We start from the raw sequence: 25674 nt of genomic DNA, 5'->3' as shown, positions 1-25674 counted from the left end.
GGCCGAAACGTGGTCACGGGCACCTCAATGGATGAGGACACGTCGCACGGCGGAACGGAACTGGTTGTGTGTGAATGACCGGACCAGCAATGACCAACAACTGATTCGCATGACGTTTCCAGATAAACCCGGCCAAGTATGAACAAGGTAGTTAGCCGGACCGAAAACTCGGACCACAACAGCTGGCACCCATTTCTGTCGGTGTACATAGTCCCATGCCATAACTGGCTGGTCCACCGTGAATGAACGAACATTGGTCGCCGTAACAACTTCAGGTGCACCAGGTCAAAGCAAATCCAGGCGTGACCGCAACGGTCGGCCATACATGTGGAATGCAGGTGTTTCCTGTGTAGTAGAATGCACTGAATTACGATAGTCATGCACAATCACCTAAACCCTACTCTGCACAGGTCGAACCACTTGGCCTCTATGCAAGGCATGTTTCAACGCTTTGACAAATGACTCAGCCTGGCTATTTGTAGACGGCAATCGAGACAGTGCATCACAAGTAGCGTGCCGTTCTGAAGCACGAAATTTGATTTCATGGTCGTACGCACTGAGGACAAGACACCATCTCTGTAGTCGAGCAGCGGTAGTGACTGGAATGCCTTTCTGAGGATTAAACAAGAACTGAAGCGGTTGATAATTATCAGTTTGTAGGAGAAAATGCCGACCTATCAAGTACTGACGAAATTTCAACATGCCCCATGTCAAACTCAGCGCTTCACGCTCAATCTGAGCATAGTTCTGCTACCTCTGGTAATACTGAGCAAGCCCAATGAAGAAACGAAGCTGAACTTTGTCGCTTGGGCTGGGCATGCTGGCTTTAGCCTCGACTTTCTGAGGGGCTTTTGACAGCCCTTCTGGGGTGATGGCGTGCCCCAGGTACTCCACTCACTTCTGAAAGAATAAACATCTGTCCTTATTCAAGCGAAGGCCATGAACAGCCAACTTAGACATCATCTTGTCGATGTTCTCAACATGTTGTTCGGCCTTGGCGTCTGCAGTGAGGATGTCATCCAGGTAGCATTGTGCAGGTAAGTCGGTACAAAGACGATCCATCGCCTTCTGCCACATTGCCGGAGCAGAAGCGATCCTGAAACAAAGACGGTTATACTGGTACATACACTGACACGTATTGACGGTAAGGAGGTGATGATCCTCCGGCGCGATCTCGAGATGAAAGTACGCATCGCCCAAGTCCAACTTCGTGAAGTACCGACTCCCAGCCAACTTTGAATATATCTTGTCAAATGGATGGCAGTGGATACTGCTCCACACAGAGGTTGGGGTTGTCACTTTTAAATTACCACACAGGCGAATACCTCGAATTCCTCTTAAGCACTGTGACCATGGGCGTTGCCCACGCAGAGTGTTCCACCGGTTCAATGACCCCAATCCTTTCCAATCGATCGAGCTCTGCTTCGACCTGATCGCGAAGGGCATATGGCACCGGTCGAGGCTTACACAATCGTGGACTGATACCCTCCCTCAGGTGCAGGTGACCTTGAGCACCTTTGAGCTTCCCAAGTTCAGGCCAAAATAGAACTTGGTGTTTTTCCAAGATCACCTCCAAGCATGAAGGAGAAGGAATGACGTATGGACACTGTAAATGTTTGCCCAATCCAGACGAATGGTGTGCAACCAATCACGACCAAGTAGAGATGGTCCAGAACCATCAACCACATGCAGGGGCAACACTGCTTGCTGGTCCCGATAACAAACTAATACATCCATCAAGCCTAATGGTTTTATCATCTCCCCTGTGTAAGTACGAAGGGTAGTGTGTATCGAGGCTAACATCGGACAACCCAACTGATGCCAGATCCGTTTACTCACGAGACTGACTGATGCCCAGATATCCACTGTGAAGTTGACTGGCCTGACATTCACACTGACAGCCACCACAAAGGGGTGATTCGCAGCTGAGGTCATCGGAAACACGTCCTGTTGATCAAACCCACTGCCAGCCCCGACCACATCAACCGATGACGGTGCCCGGCCCCGACAGACCCTCCGCACATGGCTCATCTTACCACACCGGTGACACACCACATTCCGAAATGGACAGCTCCCACGAAAATGTGAACCACCACATCCCTGACAAGGCTGCTGTGGTAGTTGTCCCTGAAATGCACTGCTTGCATGTGCATGCACCCAGGAAGAAGAAGAAGAATAATAAGTAGAAGAAGAACTCTGGTCTGCCGACCCAGACGGAGAATCGCGAGCACGTGACCCTCCAGAAGCTATGACATTAACCGCAGAGTCCTCCGCAACAATGGCGCAAACATCCTTTCTAGCTTGTTCTTCAACCGCTTCAGCAAACGTAATCTCTTCAAACGTTATCCATAAAATTGACGCGACCATCTTCTCATCTCGCAACTCCGCGATAAAACGATCCTTCAATCTTTGTGATCGTTCATCGTCACCAAAACGACAATCCCCGCCAGATGCTTGAGCCTGGTCACGAAATCAGCCACGAAATCAGCTACCCTCTCATTGGGAAACCGAACCAGGTTGTCGAACTCGTACCGCGATATAAACTGTGGTGATTTGCCTGGTTTAATATGGTCGTGCAAAGTCTTCACTATGGACTTGTAGGTAACAGCATCATCCGACGTCCTCGCCAGCTAAATCAAGTCACACAGCAAACGGAAAACCTCCGCCGAGAGGGACGAGAGAAGAATCGTTTCTGCTTTCCCACCTTGACGATGTCGTTAGCGATGAAATAAAACCTCAGCTGCAGTGCAAAAAGTTCGGGGTTGTCCCCAGCATACTCCGGGACCTTTCCGTACGATGTAGCCATGGTCCGAAAAATCCTCGTCACCAATTGTAATGTCTTTGTTATAAAAATGTGGACACGCAGATAGCATCAAGCACCATCTTTATTCCAGGCAACGGCAACACAGTTACACAGGCCTCACTCGGCCCCGCCCACAGCAACCTCACTCGGCCCCGCCCACAGCGGCCTCATTCGTTCCAGGCCGTACACGGCACTACGTAAACCAATATCAATGGTTGACAGAAGACAGGGCAGCAGGTAGAATCATACTAACATCATCATATGACGTTAAACAAATAAACAAAAAAATAGTTATATTGGGGGGGCAAACCCTCCCTCCCCCAACCCCATATACTTCCTAAGACCCCAACTTTTCTAATGCCTTGAACAAACATTGGTACATCATGGGTAATTAAGGTTGTGGTGAAGTTTAATGGAAATTGTGTTTGTAATTTCTGAGAAAAATGCCACTTTACTCACAACATAACAAGTTCGTCCGTGCCTTATGGAAGCATTTTATTCATTCATTCCTTCATTCATTCATTCATTCATTCATAACAAATATCTTTTGTGCCAAGTTTGGTCACACTCCCATCAGCGGTTTAGGAGAAGTTGTTGTAAGTGTTTACGGACTGACGGACGGACGGACGACGCGCCATCGCATAAGCTCCCCAGAACTTCGTTCCAGGTGAGCTAATAATTGTAGAACAACAGAATTAGGCAACAAGAAAAGATATATTCAAAGTACACCGCCCCCATGCCAAATAATTAAATATCCTACGGCGCGGCATTGTCGGGGCGCCTCCGGCGCCCGGCAATACCGCAGTGCAGCTCATAGAGGCTGCATTGGGAGGGAGAGGTGTACACGAATTGATTGATTAATTGTATCATTAAAATCAATAAAAGATTATCACAAAATATTTTCTTAATCAATTGGCTAATAGCATAACTAAACCACTAGTGCTTCATCCGAAGATGTATCTTTTAGAAATTTAATTAAATAAGTCATTAATAAAAAATTAAATAAATCATTGATTAACCAATAAATAATTAATCAATTAATCAATAAATAATTAATTGATTAAATGATTTATCAATAAATCAAAAATATCCTTGATAAACCACCACCATTTCATCCGAATCTGTAACTTAAAAAATTAATTAATTAGGTCATTCATCGAATAATTAAATAATTAATCGATTAAATGATTCATCAATAAATCAAAAATATCCTTGATAGCCACATCACTTGGTCACTGTCATGTCCAAATATTAGCTTCCCAGCTCAAAAGGTGCCTGAGATATTGGCCAAATGAGAAAGAAAATAAATAAATGATTAATAATGAAAATAAATAAATAATAATCATTAAAAAATTAAATTATTAATGAATTCGGTCACAGAACACATAAACCCCCACCATTTCATCAGAATCTGTAAAAAAAATATTTTTTTTTTTAGTAATTAATCGAATAATTAAATAATTAATCGATTAATTGATTAAATAATTAATCAATAAATCAAAAATATCCTTGATAGCCACATCACTTGGTCACTCATGTCCAAATATTAGCTTCCCAGCTCAAAAGGTGCCTGAGATATTGGCTAAATGAGAAAGAAAATAAATAAATGATTAATAATGAAAATAAATGAATAAGAATCATTAAAAAATTAAATTATTAATCAATTCGGTAATAGAACACATAAACCACCACCATTTCATCAGAATCTGTAACTAAAAAAAAAAAAAAAGTTTAGTCATTAATCGAATAATTAAATAATTAATCGATTAATTGATCAATTGATTAATTAATAAATCAAAAATAGCCTTTGCAGCCAAATCACCTGGTCATTGGCATGTCCAAATATCAGCTTCCTAACTCAAAAGGTGCCTGAGTTAATGGTCAGAAGAGAAAGGAAATTTGATTAATTAAATAAGTACTTAATTAATCGCTAATAATTAAATAACTCATCAATTAATTGATTAATCAAAAAACAAAAAATACAGTTTTTGACAAAGGACTTGTTCACTATTGTGCCGAAATTTCAGCTTCCTAGCTCAAAGGATGGCTGAGATATCGCCCGGACAAACAAACAAGAAAACAAACAACCAGAGTGAAAACTGAGTACTCTCTTTCAGCGTGCGTCACTGCCGAGCCCCCTTCGGTGCCCGGCAATGACGATTTGCAATGCCTGGAGAGTGGAGATGGCATAGGAAAGGTGCGGTGTACAATAATTAGGCAAATTAACATATTATGGGAAAAAATAATTTTTCCACCACATTCATTACGTGATGATCTATGCGTGTGCAAATTTTCAAGATTGGCGGACCATCGACGGGCGAGATCAGTCAAAAAACCTCAACATTTCCCAGTTCAGTTAAGATTAATCCGCCACTGCTGGGGACAGGCATGTTTTTGATTTTTTTTTTTAAAGTGATCAATGTACCGTTTTATGTTATTTGATAATACATATTTAAACAGGAATCGATCTCGCCTACCAGAGATCACTCTTAATTTCTGAATGTGCATCATAATATATTCTAGAACCTTCAGGCAAGAAATAAATTAAGGACAGAATTTGATCAACACCTTTATGGACCACGCTAAACTTCCTATAAATCTTGTGTTGCAAAGACCTGTATGGTAGCCCTGGAGACAGGTGCGTGGAGCCTAGTTTTGATGAAGTAAGCTGCACAGCATCCTCCCTGGTGAGCAGCCTTGGTATTTTGGAATTCCAGTAGACCCCATTGATGAGGCATGAAGTGTATGGTGCAATCTGTGGACACGAAAGTACTTCAGAGGTCTTCACGAGACTCATCTCATCTTACTCACATATCTGCAGAAGTCACAACATAACACACATTTCCCTCAAAAATCGTGCCAAGAATAAAGTTGTTCAAAAATATTGTTGTGGAAATGGCTTCTGGAGGGTTAATAATGTTTAGTGTAGATAGTGGGGCGGCTTAGCCCAAATATTCAAAAGAATTGTGCATTTTGTGAAACAAGCACCAAATTTGGCACAAATGTACATTAATATGTTGCGAACATTTTCAGATATTGGGCCACTTGAAATTCCGTAATTTTTTTTTTCAAATTTTTTCAAATTTCGTAATTTCAAATTTTTCGGGTGACACCGTCACAATTTCGGTCTTCGAGGCCGGCCGATAGGCAAAGTGTGACCGGAAGGGACGAGGTTCTCCTGACCACGTGGCCCTCGATCTGGGAAGCGAGAGGCGTTCCATTAGTGGACGCGCCCCTCACGCCCGACTTTTGGGCGGCCCCGGCAGGCCGTTTGTTTTGACGTTCCGTGACAGGCCCCGCACCCCCACCTCCGGGCCGACCGGAAGCTTGTGCTGAGTACATCATACCTGAACAACTCAGTGAGGCAGAACACAGCAGTGCACACCAGGGTGACCCCTTCAGTGCATAAACCAATTAACCTGTCCACTGCAGGGCATATAGAAATGAAGTTATTTTCTGCATATAATAATAATATAAGTTCAGTTCTATATAACAATTTCTGTTATCACCACTACCACTACAACTACCACTACTACAAGCTTTGTCTGGAATTTTGTGGACTAACAGACAAACAGACATACAGACAAGCTGGGATCAAAACATTACCTCCTTCCACCATTGAGTGTAGAGGTAAACATCATGGAAATTATATCATGCCCTAGATTTAATTCATGCTTACCCGTGTATTTGCTTCACTGGTTCACAAGGTCTTTTGCATACATGTAATTCAGACTCTCGTCTTCATTGCTGACCACACAATGTTCGCAACATATTAATGTACATTTGTGCCAAATTTGGTGCTTGTATCACAAAATGCACAATTCTTTTGAATATTTGGGCTAAGCCGCCCCACTATATCGGCCGGCCTCGAAGACCGAAATTGTGACGGTGTCACCCAAAAAATTTGAAATTACGAAATTTGAAAAAAAAAATTACGGAATTTCAAGTGGCCCAATATCTGAAAATGTTCGCAACATATTAATGTACATTTGTGCCAAATTTGGTGCTTGTATCACAAAATGCACAACAGGTTTGCTATGCTGCTACACTAAGAGCGGTGTCTCCTTAATGAATGTCTAGACTCGGCGTGAAGTAATTAATCGTGATATTACATACGTGTCACTTATATGTCTAGTTATACGATGTCCACCTATCCCAGTGTCGGTGTCTGGAATTATCAACCCTTTTGACCCCATTTTTACTGTTTTACCCTCTGTAATCTGTCCTAAATGCCAATTTTTGTGTTTGGGTCAGCCTCCAGACCAAAGTTTAGGTGGAAAACACCACCCAACATCACAACTGGTCCCACAGCACCAGGACTATTGGGGTGCAGGTCAGGGAAGGGGTCGCCCTGCACCCAGAATGGACTCCGACCAATGGTGAGTGAGAGGGGAGGGGTGTGATCCATCATTGCCAATGCGTGGGGCCAGGGCAATAAAGGCAGGGGCGATGCAGGAAGTATGAGGATATATACCTCCCCTCCCCCCCTCCCACCCACGGAGAGCTGCACACGAAAGGCTGCACCAAGACTGCTCATACTGAGCACCAGACTCTTGCCACACCGAAGCCAGAGCCATGTGTGTGTCTCTGTGTGTCTCTGTGTGTCTCTGTGTGTCTCTGTGTGTCTCTGTGTGTCTCTGTGTGTCTCTGTGTGCCTCTGTGTGTCTCTGTGTGTCTCTGTGTGTCTCTGTCTGTCTCTGTCTGTCTCTGTCTGTCTCTGTCTGTCTCTGTCTGTCTCTGTCTGTCTCTGTCTGTCTCTGTCTGTCTCTGTCTCTCTGTGTCTGTCCCTCTCTCTCTCTCTCCATCACTCTCTCTCTCCCCGAGGCGTGTGACGTTCATCCTGCCCTATCAGCAAGGCCTGCGTGGCAACCTAACTCACATACTCTGTCATGTTTGGCCATTAACTCTTTCTGTCTTGTCATTGCCACTATTGTCTATCTCACGTGGTGTGTCTGAGGGCCGGGAAGGACTTAGGTATTTACATTCTCCGATCATTCATTGACTTCATTGGGCACATATGGCCAGTAGTGGGTAAGGGGTTTGTTTTGCCTTTTATTTATTACATACTTGGTATTCCTTGTCTTTCTTGTGTTCCCTTCCCCATGTGACTATTTATGGTTTATTAAACATACCTGATCTCAGGTGAATTTTGGCTGTTGTGGTTGCTTAATTTGGTGATTTAGAAAGCCTCTTTGAGGGATAATTGGTGGTGGCAAATACCGTTGTATACCCAGACCACGCCGCGTGGCGTCTTCGGCTCGCTTGGTCTAATTGGATCGAGATGCGTGGTGCCTAATTAGCGTAGCGCTGGACCGATTCGGAACCTGCAATCTGCATGGTGTCGTGGCTTTTCGACACGTGATCTGGCATGAAGATCCCTGGGATGGTTGACCATTACAGTTGCATTGTGGCGACTTGCCGAATTCGAACCAAGCAACTGGGATGACTGGACAACTATAACAATACATATTGCTGAGGTATGTATACATACTGAATTATTGAGTGGTAAAGCACAGGCAGATATGGGGTGCAAAGGCAAAGCACAAAACAAGAGGATGTCATGCAGAGCACGATATTTGCAAACTCCCCCCCCCCCCCCCCCCCCCGCCAATTGATCCATCAAATTGTCCATTTCATCAAGATTAAAATCGACGATCTTGATCAAAGCTCGGGTCAAGAGGATGAAAAGTGACGATTTTTCAGATGAAATTGATGATTTTAGAAGTTTGCCCTTGAGTTGACCTTTTGACCTTAAATGGTTGGTTTCCCAAATCAGCGATGCACTATGTAATTGCTGTTAAGTTTTCAGGTTAATCAGATGAAAATTGATGATGTTTCAGATGAAAATTGATTTTAGAAGTTTGCCCTTGAGTTGACCTTTTGACCTTAAATGGCTGGTTTCCCAAATCAGCGATGCACTATGTAATTGCTGTTACATTTTCAGGTTAATTAGATGAAAATTGATGATTTTTCAGATGAAAATTGATGATTTTAGAAGTTTGACCTTGAGTTGACCTATGACCGTTTGACCTCAACAATAGTTGGTTTCCCTATTCAGTGACTCAATATACAAATGCTGTTCATTTTTCAAGTGAATCGGATGAAAAATGGCGATTTTAGAATTTGCCATCCAGATGACCTTTGACCTTTGACCTCAAAATCAACAGGCTTCTCAATTGTGACGACCTCTGCAACTTGATGAAGTTTCATGACGATCGGTTTAGAATTGTGACCCGTAGGCGAGTGACAGACAGACAATAACAAACGCAACCGACCAGTATACTTGAAAGATTTTGCAAATAATAAAAGGCAAAACAAAACAGCCATGAGAGAGAGGTTGATGCGAGATTAGTGTGAGCTGTGATATTGAAGGACAGACTTGAAGAACGAGATTGGAAGCAAGTACCCCGAGAAAGAGAGATCGAAGTTTATGTGAAATTTACGCCAATAAGTGCATTGCGAAGAATACTGTATATGGTTGGAGAAAAAGCAAAGGGATGTCTTGCCTTTGTGTTGAAGTGAGAAGAGTAGAGTTCTGGTTGTTTAAAGAACTCCTGCAAGTTGAAACCACCGTCCGATGTTCTTTGCAGGTAGTCCAGTGGGCTCACAACCACACCATACACCTTTCGGGGGTCTGACAAACATCCATTCTCAATTTGTCATCAGGCTTTCCCTAAATCTCAATGTACAATTATCTCTGAATAGGTTCAGACCTCACCAGCTTGCTGTATTATCTTTGGAAGATCCTTTGGCCTCACAAACTCACAAGGAAGCTCTCTGAAGACCTTCTGGGCCCCCTAGTGTGAGCACAAAAAAACAACAACTCGAACGGCACTCGGTAGAGCAAGGATCAGACTGAACAGTTTGTTTTGTATCCCAATAATCGGCAGGATCTGGATTCGGACATGAACCAAAATCTAATCAGCTTGTCCTTATCACCTTACCAACTCATCCACCAAGTTTAGTCGTAACTCGTTCATAATGTTTTTTAAATATCATGTTATATTTCGCTTTTCACCTGATCTCTCAATGATGAAGAATCACTTAGAAATTAAATAATTCTCACATCTGAATCCATATTCATATCTTCACCAAAATCGAATCAATTCGTCCTCGTCACACACCCAACATCTCCACCAAGTTTCATCCAAGTCCGTCCACAAATTTTTGAGATATCTTGTTCACAGACAAACAGACAGACAGACAAACAGGGGTGAAAACATAACCTCGATCCACCTTCAGCGGCGGAGGTAAAAAGCAATACGCTGCATAAATCCATGTGGTTTCAACATCCATGTGGACATCCAGTGGGGTCTCAACCATGGTTGGGCTCGTTCGGACTTTGCACAACTGGCTGATTGTCTCAGCTCTCTGTCACTGCCCTAGCAGACAACTCCATATTGTGTCGCTTAGCTGTAAAAGGTTCCTTACCGCGAAGCTGTGTACTCAAGGACACCAACCTCTCAAGTATGGCCTACTGTGAACACTAGCTCTTTCATGAACTGCCTTTAATCTCCAACCGAGTGGTCGAACATAACCTTCCCACCAATCGATGTTTCACAGTTAGACAGAAGGAAATCCAAAATGGAGGGTTCCAGTTACATGGCCAAAAACGTCTTTTTGGGGGGTCGGTATATCAGGGCCACACCTGTGGAAGGACTGTAAACATATAGGTGATGATCTCATTCTTGTGTGGTCAATACTATGGCTCCTGCAAAGGAACTACCATGGAAACAAGCATAAAGAAGTCGAAGACCTAAACAGTGAAGGCCATTCCATGCAGCAGATTATAACCAGACTTCACGTTTCAGCAAGGGCTGTTCACAACAGGTATCTGTTACATCTGAAGTTGAAGAGGATTTACTCACAATATTGATCTCCTTGGAACACTCTATTTTAAGGGGAGGCTTTACATGGAGACTTATTTAAGGGTAGGCAGGTTACCCCCAGGTGAGAAGCAAACTTCCCAAGCTCTTTCTTCTATGAGCTTTTCTCCAACTGTATTGCTCGACATTGTTGTATCTGCATCTTACGTCTTCTGTGATATATCAGTCGACTCATCCCAGTCTGTAGAGCAAAAGATGCTTCTGAAGCAATCTCATGGCAAGGATTATGATAGGTAGCGTGACATTGCATTCCCAGCAGCCTGCCACGGCCGGAATTTGGAATTTTGAGCCAAGGTGCTGGCAATAACTCATCGATTCTTCGTAAAAAGACAACGACATATGTAAAGCCGCGTCCGCAAAACCATTCGGACAGTTTATAGTGAGGCCGACAATGAAATCCAGACTTGATAGCTCAAACATAAGGGCACGGCATCCCCACCATTCTTTTGGCTAATTTGAAATCAACTAGGGCATTGCCCGTACTATATCTATATCTAAAATTATATCCCCCCCCCCCCTCTATTTACATGAAATGGTTTGGTCCAAAGCGAACGGCTTGCGAGTACGGTGACAATCCCCCCCCTCTATTTACATGCAATGGTTTGGTCCAAAGCGAACGGCTTGCGAGTGGTGACAATCCCCCCCCTCTATTTACATGCAATGGTTCGGTCCAAAGCGAACGGCTTCCGGAGTTTGGTAAAGAAATCGCCATCGCGTACACAAACGCGCAGGAAAGCGAATGAATCGCAAATTCGTTTTTATTAGTTGTAAAACATAGTTTAACGCCAACATAGTTTGCAAACGTGAAATAAATGAATACGCTCTCAAATGTGCCATCCGAGGCAGAGTGTGCCCGCCACGTTCGGCACACGCGATCGTTCGCTGCTCTCTGATTGGTTGAATCGTTTTTTGGACATAGCTCGGTAAGTAATTGTCCGATTAATATGAAACCTTGAAAAGGCACATCCTCGGGTCCCCAGCAATATACCTGGCAAGTTAAAAGTATATCGGACCCGTGGTTGTCGAGAAACAGCGGTCACAGACAAACAAACAAACGTACAGACGTACAGACAGACAGACAGAGATTACTGGAATTATAGATAGATTATACTTAAGTTTAGAGGTTCTAGATTAAAATGTCAAATTAAATCAACTAGCAACGGTACCCGCCCTATGGGTGGGGCTTCAATGGGGAGGCCCAAATGAAAAGGCAAAATATCAGAAATTAAGGTTTTAAAATTTTTTAAAAACGATTTATATAAACATCCGTTAAATCATATCTCACACAAATCATCAAAATCTAAACAGTATTTGTAGAATTTCAATAAAAGCCACATCACTGTTCATATCGGTAAATATTATTAGATCGTGTTTGGAAAAACTGGAAAATTGGAAAATTTGAAAAATTGGAAAAAATTGGAAAATTGGGGAAAATAGGAAAAACAATATAGTCTATTTTACTCCAGGGAGTCCCACGATTACCGACCCAAAATTTCGTTGCGATCGGTTCAGCCGTTTTTGCTGTACCTGGGAACAGACAAACAGACAGACAAACAGACAGACAGACAGACCGACATTTGGTGAATTATAGTAAGATGGGATATTGACCAGCAAATAAAAAGGGGGTAGGAAACTGCATATAAAACACAAAGTAACATCTAACCCCTCCACAGCAAGCAAATAACAAAATACAAATATGTAATGCCATTTTGCCATTCACACCAAAATATTCTTTATCTTCAGTTGAACCATATTTACCTCCAAACTTAACTTCACCTTTAGCGATCTGGTAGTTTGTATGTGCCAAAGTAATTCTTTAGGTGATGTAAATAACAGTTCTACATACCTGTGATACGTTACCGGTCCCAGAGAAAACAAAGGTCATAGGGCCAAGCTCAGCTGGAAGTTGTCCCAAGGCAATTTCATATCCAACATCACGCAAAGCCAACATGGCCTGTTCAAATGTTCGGTAGTTGTGCGCCATCGACATGTGCTGCGCAAAAAACAAAACCTCTCGTCAATCAAGGGGTTTTGTTGAGTTTACTTTTATATTTCTGCTGCTGCCTTTATTTTTCCAATATGTCATCAATGTACTATTGCCATTTTTATATGCAAGCTGAGCTAGTGAAAGTCCTGATTTTTTTGATCCGTTGCAGAATGATTGGCCAAATCATTTTGGAGTTTAAGCCACAATGGTATCATATCTACTTCCACCACCAAAGGTGGATAGGGGTTATGTTTTCACCCCTGCCCATCTGTGAGCAGCATATCTCAAAATGTTGTGCATGGATTCGGATGAAACTTGGTGGAGAGGTTGGGTATGCCTTGAAAGGCGGTGGAGAAGTAGTGTATGTGTCAAGAACGAAATGATTAGATTTTGGTGAAGATTCGGATATGGATCCGGATAATAGAATTTTTTAAGTGATTCTTCACCATTGATAGTGTTACGTTTATGGGGTAAGAGAATGCAGTCGGAAAAGGTAGAATTGTACAGAAATAGTATGGACCGTGTGACATGTAGGAGTATTTTGATGTACTAAGTGGGGAAAATATAGCTTATGGTTGTGTTTAAATGTTCATCATACGAGGGATGGTGATGTGTTAGTTAATAAAAGGGTTTAAGGCTAATTTACCCTGTGTGTCAAACCCTCTGTCTTCATTCCTAACATTTTTGCCAGTACGGCCGGCGAAGTATAACACACCCGGCCATTAATCACGCTTCATGAACTGACGGCCAAGCTACGGGCGCTCCAATGGACACGATACAGCAGAAGGCCCGCCCAGGATAGGCAGAGCGACCGTGGTACGATGGGCGGGGAAACTGCCGGAAGGCCACACCTCCCGAGTGAATGATGACGTAGGCGAGGCGAGCTGAGAGAGTAGCTTTGCGATTGGCCGAAGGGCGGGAGTGCGAGCGGGAGCAGAATGAGGACATTATATTTATTTGGTGTTAGCTGAGGAGAGCATTGAAGGACAGTGGAGGCTCGTTGGCTCGGCTGTGCTGTGGCAGGACGTGCTTCCCTTTATCAAAAAGGACGATTCCTTTGATTTCCCACACCAAGATGTTTGGAGCTTGGAGGAACCGAGGGGAAAGGGGGCCGTCGTCGCGACTCGCCTCATGACCATGGCGTCTTCGGCGTGCGGCATCGCCGCCATCTTAGCCAGGTCCCCACCTGCATGGCTTTGAGCTTCCATGGCCGCCAATCTTCCAAAATGACCCATTTTGGGGTGAGATAAGAGAAAAAGGGGATATTTTTATTTAATTACTTTTACCCTGTGTGTGTGGTTGAGTCTGAGGTTAGGAAATATCATATGGAATTTTACCTCAGCATTCGTTATTTTTGTCCATGCCTTATTTTCTTAGAAATCATTATTGTTGCATTTATTTGTCATGTTGTGTTTGGGTTTCAGAATAAACCCATGTGTTTTGTGAGAATAAGCCTTCTGTCTCTTCCCTTTCACATGCGTCAGTCACCACCATTATTTGACGTCGCATTGGGAGTTAAAGCTGGTTCGGCTCATCCGTCCAAGACTGGTGTTCACTAGCTATGGACGTGGCAATAGGTATGGCCAAACAAATATGTATATATATCACAATATCTTCAAAGGTTATGGACGGATTTGCATGACACATGATGGACAATTGTGTGTGTGACAAGGACCAATTTATTTAATTTTGGTGAAGATCTGGATTCGAATACAAGATTATATTTTATAATTTTCAGTGATTCTTCACCATTGAAGTGATGGGGCCAAAAACGATATTTCAAAAAGTTATGGATGCATTCTGACGAAACTTGGAAGATGAGTTGGTTAGATGACAAGAACAAGCCGTTTCGAATTTGGTTCATATCCGAATCCAGATCTGGCCTATTGGTGGGATACTAAACGTAAACTGTTCAACCTGGCGGACGTATGCGCTCTACCGAGTACCGTTCTAGTTGATTTTCTTTTAGAATCTGGACATTTAGTGTTATGTTTGAAATAAAAAATCCTTTGCTAGAAGCAGAATTCATAAAATTGTAAGTGTGCTAAAACTGCAAACATTGCCAAGTATGTTTCAATAACAGTTGGACTGGCTCTGGTGCATTAACTTTATCACAAGTTGCTGATTTACTTTTTTTTGAGGTTTTATCGTCTCGAGTGAGAAGGACAGAAAATCCAAAGCACATACTGTATGTTCATGCAATATGCAAGATTTATGGTTTCCTTTCATTGTAAACACATTAACGATGAAACATAACTGGGAGATATTGGGAACAAGGAGATGTCCCCTACCGATGTAATATTTTCCCCAAATCCAAAAATGGCATAACTGTGTGAAAATTTGATGAAACGTCCTGAAACTTGAAATTGTTCTGGAACTTATCATAATAAAAACATGTACCAGATTTCAGTTGAATATGTTAAATGATATAGGGAAAAAGGCTGAAAAACCACAGGTGGGACGGACAGACGGGCAGACAGAGAGCAAACCTATAGCAGTGTCCTTACAAGTGGAGACTACAGGTGCAAGGTGAGAGAAGTGGATGCATTACCATAAAGGGGGTATTGAATCCAAGTTCCAGTAAGCGCAGGCCCAGACCATGTAATATATCAATCATTCCTGGGAAAAATAATTTTATAATCAAATAAAGTTCGAAGACTTAATAACAAACTCATTTCCTACAGTCTCCTTTCGCAACTAATCCCAAATTGTCATACATCTCATCAACAATGGCTTTTAGTCCTCAGTAATGTTGATGGAGATCATCATGGGCTGACATGATGGCCGAGAAGTACGCACATTCATCTCTTATCTCATCCCAGCTATAAACTGCCGTCCTGGTGTTTCACAGGAAGGGCGAATCATCAATGTGTGTGCCGCCCATCGAATGAACGTTAAACGGGCGTCCCGTATTCCGGCGGCATTCTTTGGTGGACGTTAATTCCAAATTGCTGGCATATCCAGCAGGGGGCACTGCATCAGCTGCACAGCCACGCCCTCAGCCAGATGCCACCCCGTAGCTTTGTACTGCATCCAAACAAAAATGTCCTTATTTCTCAAGATGTCGTTGGGTAAGGAACCTAATGAACTCTCTAGTTGTTTGGATTTTTGTTGCATATTTCACAGTTGTGTGTGTCATGAGACTTGACAGATATGCAAACATTAATTCAATAATCAAGTGAGTCATAGTTATCTCAATGGTGACTGGTTCAGAATAATTTTAACTTCACATAGTGAATCTCGCGAGATTTGCACCACTCTTTCGTGCAAATCTCGCGAGATTTGTCTCAAGTACGGATGTCTCAGTGATGCATGCCAATGATCCACATAATGCGGCATTGACAGCCACGTGACAAAACACATAAGCAAACCAGTACCTGCTATTCCTGCCCACTTTCCAAATGCAACGACCCGATGACCTTCCTCATTCACCATGGCCTCGTAGTCCAGAAGTCGTACCCCCTGCAGAAATATTCATACAATTAACTTAAACATCAACGAAAAAAAAAAAAAAAGGTACATTTATGAATTAGTGTTCTCCATATTGTCATAATAAAGGTTTGTTGAAAATTTGATGACAAAAGCTCAAATGGTATAAGCATTATGCCCTGGACACCTGGACACACACACACACACACACACACACACACACACACACACACACACACACACACACACACACACACACACACACACACACACACACACACACACACACACACACACACACACACACACACACACACACACACACACACGGAGTAAAATGGAACTTCCGGTCAAGCCTCTCCTGAGAAGGCAACATCTCAGGCATGCTACAAAGCTCAACACTTAACAGCTTAAATACAGCGATGTGCAATCAGCTTCAACATAACCTTAATGCCACCTTGGAACAATTGGATCTACCTACTACCAATGCTGAAGTGGGATGAGCCATTTTACAAGACATCACCTTCAGGGCAGCTTTTGACGTTCTCGGTTTCGTGAAGCGTAGTCACAAAGACTGGTTTGACGAGAACGCCTCCCAGATCAAAAGTTTACTTGATTCCATGCATGCGGCCCACCTCTGCTGGATTGATGACAGGCTGAGTGAGCAAATATTCTTCTTACCTGCAACTTAGGAGACTCTCACAGTCAAGGCTACATTCCAAGAAAGACAGCTGGTGGGTAGCAGAAGTGGAAGTAATTCAGGAGGCAGCCAATACAAATAATTTCAGGCGCTTCCACGCTGGTCTAAAGTCTGTCTATGGACCATCTTCTCGTGGTATCGCTGCGCTCCATAGCTAGGATGGCCAGCAGCCCAGCACCTTATCACGGATCCAAACAAGAATCTGGATCACTATGCTGAACGCTTTAATGGTGTCCACAATTACCCGTCCTCCATTTTCGATGCGACCATTGACCCTTGGTTTCCCCAGCAGCCTATATTAGAAGACGTTCCCTGCCCTCCGACTACAATAGAGCCCACCACAGCCCTTTATAGAACGAAATGAATTCTCAAAGGCCTGTAACTTCAAGTCCATTGAGATATTTTTTTTTTTAATCGCGGCATGGTCAGTCATACACCGCCCGAAATAACAGACGGGAAAATGGCGAGATATATTAAAAATTCGTCCATTTGATGACAATCGTCACGATGAAATATTTAATTTATACGTCATCACAATAATGTGGAGAAAGGAGCATAGCTTCGTTCACGTGTCGCCACACACGGGAAATTGCCGAGATATATTTTTTTTAAATCGCGGCATTGTGAGTCATACACCGCCTGAAATAACAGACGGGAAAATGCTGAGATATATTAAAAATTCGTTGCCACACACGGGAAATTGCCGAGATATTTTTTTTTTTAATCGCGGCATGGTCAGTCATACACCGCCTGCAATAACAGACGGGAAAATGCCGAGATATATTAAAAATTCGTCCATTTGATGACAATCGTCACGATGAAATATTTAATTTATACGTCGTCACAATAATGTGGAGAGAGGAGCATAGCTTCGTTCACGTGTCGCCACACACGGGAAATTGCCGAGATATATTTTTTTTAAATCGCGGCATGGTCAGTCATACACCGCCTGAAATAACAGACGGGAAAATGCCGAGATATATTAAAAATTCGTCCATTTGATGACAATCGTCACGATGAAATATTTAATTTATACGTCGTCACAATAATGTGGAGAGAGGAGCATAGCTTCGTTCACGTGTCGCCACACACGGGAAATTGCCGAGATATATATTTTTTAAATCGCGGCTTGGTCAGTCATACACCGCCTGAAATAACAGACGGGAAAATGCCGAGATATATTAAAAATTCGTCCATTTGATGACAATCGTCACGATGAAATATTTAATTTATACGTCGTCACAATAATGTGGAGAGAGGAGCATAGCTTCGTTCACGTGTCGCCATACACGGGAAATTGCCGAGATATATATTTTTTAAATCGCGGCATGCTCAGTCATACACCGCCCGAAATAAGAGACGGGAAAATGCCGAGATATATATATATTTTGTATAAATCGCGGCATGGTTAGTCATACACCGCCCGAAATAACAGATGGGAAAATGCCGAGATATCTTCTATCTATAATTCCAGTAATCTCTGTGTGTATGTGTGTGTGTGTGTGTGTGTGTGTGTGTGTGTGTGTGTGTGTGTGTGTGTGTGTGTGTGTGTGTGTGTGTGTTTGTTTGTCTGTGACCGCTGTTTCTCGACAACCACGGGTCCGATCTAATTGAAACTTGCCAGATATATTGCTGGGGACCTGAGGATGTGCCTTTTCAAGGTTTGAAATTAATCGGACAAGTGGTTCCCAAGGTATGGTCACCGTACTCGCAAGCCGTTCGCTTTGGCTTTGCGAATGGACCTGAAGGAGCTGTGGCTCCCACGTCGATCGAAAGAATGGACGCGACAAAAAGCTTGAATTCATCTGAGCTGCTTTATTAGAATCAAACACTCAGGCACTCTGGGAAAAACGTTTTACGGTCGGCAATATATATCTATTCCGCCAGGGGGTTTGCCCAGGCCTGGCGCCAGGGGGCGTGGCCCCGCGGGCCGGCTGCGGCCTGGCAAGCCGAGGGCGAGCCTGCCCGGGCGTCCCGACCGAGGCCTGGCAAGTCGAGCGCGGGCCTGCCCGGGCGTCCTGGACGAGCCCGGCCTGGTGATCGCTCCGCGTCCTTGATAGGTGCAAGGCGATTGTGTAACCCCAGCGGCAGCCGCTACACACGTCCCCCCAGAATCGACTTGCACCGACAGGGTCAACTTGAGGGGGGTCCTGATGACCCGGCCGAAGCGACCCCTGGTGGGTCGTGGGAGGGGGTCCGGTGAGGTGGTGGGCGGTCGAGTGGGGGGCACCGTGGACGGGGGGCGGCCTCGCCGCGGCGGGAGGGCCACCCGTGGTGGGTGGTCGACGTCCACGTGCGCCGGCTTGAGGCGGTCCACTGCAATCCGGTCCGACCTGCCGCCGATGTCGATGACGAACGACTTGTCGTCCCGTCGCAGCACCCGGAAGGGCCCGTCGTACGGCGGCTGGAGTGGCCGCCGATGTGCGTCGTGACGCACAAAAACATACTCCGCGGTGCGGAGTGCTGGGGGGACGTAGGACTGGGGGTCACCGTGGTGGGATGTCGGCACGGGGGCAAACCGTCGGGCGGCCTCCTGGAGGTCCGAGCGCTGGCGAGCTGCGGACCAGGGGCTGGTAGCGTCGGGCACGAATTCGCCCGGGACGCGTAGCACCTGGCCATAGACCAGCTCGGCGGTGGATGCCTGGAGGTCCTCCTTGGGGGCCGTGCGAAGGCCCAAAAGGACCCACGGCAGCCGGTCGGCCCAACCGCCGTCTTGAAGGCCGGCCATGAGCGCGGCCTTCATGGAGCGGTGGAATCGCTCGCACAACCCGTTTGCTTGGGGGTGGTAGGCCGTAGTACGGTGGAGCTTGACCCCCAGGTTGCGGGCGACCGCGCCCCACAGCTCGGAGGTGAACTGTGGTCCGCGGTCTGACGAGATGTCCGCCGGTGCGCCGAAGCGGGCGACCCAGGTGGCGATGAAGGCCTGCGCCACGTCGGCGGTGGTGGTGGAGACGAGGGGAACGGCCTCCGGCCACCTGGTGGTCCTGTCCACCATGGTGAGCAGGTGTGTGAACCCTCGTGATGGGGGAAGGGGGCCCACCAGATCCACGTTGACGTGGTCGAAACGTCGTTCGGGCACGGTGAAAGGTGCCAGCGGGGCCTGGGTGTGTCGGTGGACCTTGGCCCGTTGGCAGGCGGTGCAGGCGCTGGTCCAATCGCGGACGTCCCGACGAAGGCCGTGCCAGACGAAACGCGCCGACACCAGCTTCTGGGAAGCTTTCCGGCCCGGGTGGGAAAGGCCGTGGAGGGAGGCGAAGATGCGGCGTTGCCAGGTGACGGGCACGATGGGGCGAGGCCGGCCTTGGGAGACGTCGCAGAGCAGGACAGTGTCCGCGCAGGGGATGTCGGCCAGGCGGAGGCCCGTGTCCGCCGCCCGGAGGGCTTGCACCGTGGTGTCGGTGGTTTGGTCCGCCGCCATGAGCGCAAAATCCACGCCCAGGTGGACCGCGTTCGCGCTGGCCCGGGAAAGACAGTCGGCCACGGCGTTGTTTTTGCCGGCGACGTGCCGGATGTCCGTGGTAAACTCCGACACGGCGGAGAGGTGGCGCTGTTGGCGGGCCGACCATGGCTCCGTGACCTTGGCCATGGCGTAAACCAACGGCTTGTGGTCGACGAACGCCGTGAAAGGTCGGCCCTCCAGGAGGTGGCGGAAATGGCGGACGGCCAGGTGTAGACCGAGGAGCTCCCGGTCAAACGTGCTGTATTTGAGCTCGTTCGGCCGGAGCTGCCGGCTGAAAAAAGCGAGTGGCTGCCAAACCCCGTTCACCCATTGCTCATGTACGGCGCCCACCGCGTAGTCGGAGGCATCCGTGGTGAGGGCGATGGGAGCGTTGAGCACCGGGTGAGCGAGCAGTGTTGCGTCGGCGAGGGCCCGCTTTGAGCTTTGGAAGGCCGCATCCATTGCTGCGGACCAGGCGATGTCGTGCTTGGCCGGCTTGCCCCGGAGGGCTTCGTAGAGGGGCCGCATGAGTTGAGCAGCGCGGGGCACGAAGCGGTGATAAAAATTCACCATTCCCAGGAATTCCTGCAGGGCCTTTATGGTGCGGGGACGCGGGAAAGTGGTGATGGCCTCGACCTTGGTTGGCAGCGGCACAGCCCCGTTCTTGGTGATGTGGTGGCCCAAAAAATCAACGGCCGTCGTGCCGAAGTGGCATTTGGCCGGGTTGACGATGAGGCCGTGCTCGCTGAGGCGCCCGAACAGTGTTCGGAGGTGGAGGAGGTGCTCGGCCCGGGACGTGCTGGCGACGAGGATGTCGTCCAGGTAAACGAAAAGGAACGGCAGGTCACGCAGCACGCCGTCCATCAAGCGCTGGAACGCCTGAGCCGCGTTCTTGAGACCAAACGGCATCCGCAAGAACTCGAATAAGCCGAACGGCGTGATGACTGCCGTTTTAGGGACGTCGGCCGCCCTGACAGGTACCTGGTGATATCCCCGTATGAGATCAATTTTTGAAAAAATGACCCGTCCCGCCAGACGGGCGGAGAAGTCTTGGATATGCGGGATCGGGTACCTGTCGGGTGTTGTAGCGTCATTAAGACGGCGGTAGTCGCCACACGGGCGCCATCCACCCCCCGGCTTTGGCACGATGTGCAGTGGCGAGGCCCACGCGCTATCGGAGCGCCGCACGATGCCGAGGTGCTCCAACGCGTCGAATTCGGCCTTCGCAACGGCAAGCTTGGCTGGGTCGAGGCGGCGGGCCCTGGCGTAGACCGGCGGGCCCGTGGTTGGTATGTGGTGCTCGATCCCATGCCGTACTGCGACGGCCGAAAACGTCGGCCGCGTGAGGGCCGGGAACTCCGCGAGCAGGCGAGCAAACTCGTTCGCCGCCGGGACGGTGCATGCCAGCTCGGTCGGCGCGGAGCTGCTCAATGTGCATACCAGGGAGCTGAAGGTTTCAGCGTTGATTAAACGACGCCGTTGGACGTCCACCAGCAGTCCGTGTGCGCAGAGGAAGTCGGCGCCGAGCAGAGCCATGGGCACGTTGGCGGTTACAAACGTCCAAGCGAAGCGTTGGCCGCCGAAGCAGAGGGTGACGTTGCGCGGGCCGAAGGTGCGGATAGTCGATCCGTTGGCCGCAACCAAGGAGGGGCCGCAAACCGCGGATTGCCTGTCCTGGTCAGAGGCGGGCATGACGCTCACTTGGGCGCCGGTGTCGCACAGGAAGCGCCGTCCGGACGCTTTATCCGTGATGAACAGTAAGTTGCCCGTGTGACTGTGGCCGGCGTTCATGGCAGGTAATGAACGCCGGCCTGGCCGTTTCCCGACCCGCCGAAGGTGCACGGGGGTCGGCATGTCCGGGCCTTCTGTCCGAACCTGGCATGATAGGAACACCACGCTTGGTCGGGTGGAGGCTTCGGACGTCGTGCTGAACGTGGTCGGCTCGGTATAGCGGCCGCCAATTGCGTCGGCAGTTCGGCCGTCGAACGCGCCGGGTGCTCGGGCGCCATGGATGGTGCATCAGGCGGCGGCGGGTCCCATGTCGCCGCTGCGATGCGCTGTCCCGCGGCGGAGATTTTGTCGGCTTCTCTGGCAAGGGCCCGGGGATCTGTGATCGTCGTGCTTGCCAGGGCGAGGCGTACCGGGTTAGGCAGCTGACGGAGGAACAGCTCCCGGAACAGGAATGCCGGAGAGTGCTCGCCGAGCAGCGAAAGCATGTAGTCCATTCGCTCGGAAGGGCGCGTGTCGCCGAGCTCCGGCAAATCGAGCAGGCGCCGTGCGCGTTCCGCCGCTGGGAGGGCGAAAGCATCGAGGAGAAGCTTCTTAATCGCGCCGTATTTGTCCGCGGCTGGCGGTCTCTCGAGGAGGCTCAGGGCGCGGGCTGCGGTGGCTGAACCGAGCGCAGCGACCACGTGGTGGAAGCGGGTGTCGTCCGCCGTGATGCCTCGCAGGGCGAACAGGGACTCCGCTTGTGCGAACCAAACCGCCGCGTGAGCCTCCCAGAAGGTAGGCAGTTTAAGGGCGACTGCCGTGTCCATCACGTCGAGGTCACCAATGAAGGAGCTGTGGCTCCCACGTCGATCGAAAGAATGGACGCGACAAAAAGCTTGAATTCATCTGAGCTGCTTTATTAGAATCAAACACTCAGGCACTCTGGGAAAAACGTTTTACGGTCGGCAATATATATCTATTCCGCCAGGGGGTTTGCCCAGGCCTGGCGCCAGGGGGCGTGGCCCCGCGGGCCGGCTGCGGCCTGGCAAGCCGAGGGCGAGCCTGCCCGGGCGTCCCGACCGAGGCCTGGCAAGTCGAGCGCGGGCCTGCCCGGGCGTCCTGGACGAGCCCGGCCTGGTGATCGCTCCGCGTCCTTGATAGGTGCAAGGCGATTGTGTAACCCCAGCGGCAGCCGCTACAGACCAAACCATTTCATGTAAATAGAGGGGGGGGTAAGGGGTTCTGTGGTCGTTACTGCCACGTGGTTTCAAAGTTGCCAATGGACCAAACCATTTCATGTAAATAGAGGGGGGGGTTCTGTGGTCGTTACTGCCACGTGGTTTCAAAGTTTTTTTTTGTTGTTGTTGTTTGCACGCATGTTTTTTTGCACGCACGTACGGGCAAGCACGTACGGGCAAGCACGTACGTGCGGGCACGCCCTAGTCTATCTATAATTCCAGTAATCTCTGTGTGTATGTGTGTGTGTCTGTGTGTGTGTGTGTGTTTGTCTGTGACCGCTGTTTCTCGACAACCACGGGTCCGATCTAATTGAAACTTGCCAGATATATTGCTGGGGACCTGAGGATGTGCCTTTTCAAGGTTTGAAATTAATCGGACAAGTGGTTCCCAAGGTATGGTCACCGTACTCGCAAGCCGTTCGCTTTGGCTTTGCGAATGGACCAAACCATTTCATGTAAATAGAGGGGGGGGTTCTGTGGTCGTTACTGCCACGTGGTTTCAAAGTTGCCAATGGACCAAACCATTTCATGTAAATAGAGGGGAGGGGGGGGTTCTGTGGTCGTTACTGCCACGTGGTTTCAAAGTTTTTTTTTGTTGTTGTTGTTTGCACGCATGTTTTTTTGCACGCACGTACGGGCAAGCACGTACGTGCGGGCACGCCCTAGTATTAAAAATTCGTCCATTTGATGACAATCGTCACGATGAAATATTTAATTTATACGTCGTCACAATAATGTGGAGAGAGGAGCATAGCTTCGTTCACGTGTCGCCACACACGGGAAATTGCCGAGATATATATTTTTTAAATCGCGGCATGGTCAGTCATACACCGCCTGAAATAACAGACGGGAAAATGCCGAGATATATTAAAAATTCGTCGCCAAACACGGGAAATTGCCGAGATATATTTTCACTTTGCACAAAAATAACATCAAGTAATCGAATCAATAGGAATGTCTTGTGCCTATAACATCGACGTTATAGGCACAGCTGCATCTAGGCATTGTGTAACATCGACGCGGCTTTTGTTTTAATTAAAACTTTTGGTACTTGTTCTTAATCGCATGCCATCAACATTTGTCAACATCATCACCTCAGAATGGTAATTCCTTGCTGGATGTGGCACGACCGATATGATGTTCTCTGCTCGTCAACTTCAGGAAAATATCAGAGAAGAACATCGTGATCTATACATGGTCTTCGTCGACCTTACAAAAGCGTTTGTTTAGGTCTCAGTGGGGAGGGCACACAATGCTTCGTGAGCACGTCAAACAAAGGGGGAGATTTCTCGAAAGACTGGTTCATCAGAAGCGTCGTTTATGTCGATGAGGAGCAAGACTGGGACCAAGACTGCCTTGGGGTTTTCTAGGCTCCACTGAAATAGGGAAGGAAAAGCTTCTGTTGATTTGAATACTTGAATGAAGTCAGAAAGCCGGTGTAAAATCATCCCTGTATGCCACATGGAGCAAGATTGGCAAGCAGAACAAGATGCCAGACTTTCAAACACACAAGTTGTCCAGTGAGATTATCCTCACCTCTTGTTTAAAGACGTTGGACCTCCAACTATTGCTGAGAGAGGCGCAGCAGCATGTCCAGAGTATGACTGTGATGGAATCCAAACAAATGGTCCAATATAAGGCGGTTTGAAAAAAGTAATGATGGCGTAAGCGGCAATGATGAAGTCCAGATCTTTGCATATACTATATTTGGAAGTAAGCTTACTGGTCTGTAGTTGAAAGTATATGTTTTTGTACCCTTCTTGTGGGCAGGAGTAATGTTAACTGACGTTGTGGCCAATGGAAAGTAGCCAAATGAGGACACGATAAAGAGATGAGACACAGGAAAAGCAAGAGTAGCATGACAAGATTTGAGAACATCGACCTCAAACATTTTCCACATCTATATATATATAAAACACAGTGTGTGTGTGTGTGTGTGTGTGTGTGTGTGTGTGTGTGTGTGTGTGTGTGTGTGTGTGTGTGTGTGTGTGTGTGTGTGTGTGTGTGTGTGTGTAATGTTACCGATAGACTCCTAAACGGAGAGGCTTACGTGCTTGATATTTGGCATAGACATGGCCATTGAGCCTGGGACGAACATGGCCGAACTCAAAATATTTGACGATCCATATTTTTTATTCATATTTACCTCAGCGCATTTCAGCGCACGGAATCAACGGAATCAGAGCAGGTGGGCGCTGATTCGCTCAGAGCGATCACGTGATGACGCTATGACGCTATGAACACTATGACGCTATGAAAAAAAAAATCGCTATGACGCTATGAAACGCTATGAACGCTATGACGCTATGAACGATATGACGCTATGACGCTATGACGCTATGAAGCTATGAACGCTATGAACGATATGACGCTATGAAAAAAAAAATCGCTATGACGCTATGAAACGCTATGAACGCTATGACGCTATGAACGATATGAACGCTATGACGCTATGAACGCTATGACGCCATGACGCTATGAC

General features: G+C 47.1%; 1 protein-coding gene across 1 annotated transcript in view; it reads right to left on the bottom strand.

Annotated features, from left to right (window-relative positions):
* LOC144894212 (alpha-aminoadipic semialdehyde synthase, mitochondrial-like) overlaps positions 1-25674 on the bottom strand; it is a 165667-nt gene that overhangs the window by 109329 nt on the left and 30664 nt on the right. The window contains exons 5-10 of the mRNA XM_078786315.1: positions 16054-16138; positions 15228-15295; positions 12536-12682; positions 9522-9600; positions 9310-9437; positions 5419-5558 (exon numbers count right to left, since the gene is read on the bottom strand). Of these exons, the coding sequence (XP_078642441.1) occupies positions 5419-5558; positions 9310-9437; positions 9522-9600; positions 12536-12682; positions 15228-15295; positions 16054-16138 (647 nt within the window). The remainder of the gene's footprint in view (positions 1-5418; positions 5559-9309; positions 9438-9521; positions 9601-12535; positions 12683-15227; positions 15296-16053; positions 16139-25674) is intronic.

The sequence above is a fragment of the Myxine glutinosa genome, chromosome 11 (genome assembly GCF_964187855.1).
Source record: "Myxine glutinosa chromosome 11, kmMyxGlut1.1, whole genome shotgun sequence".
NCBI classification, from domain to species: Eukaryota; Metazoa; Chordata; class Myxini; order Myxiniformes; family Myxinidae; genus Myxine; species Myxine glutinosa.
Note: the sequence above shows the minus strand (reverse complement) of the source record. Positions and strands in the feature narration are given on the sequence as shown.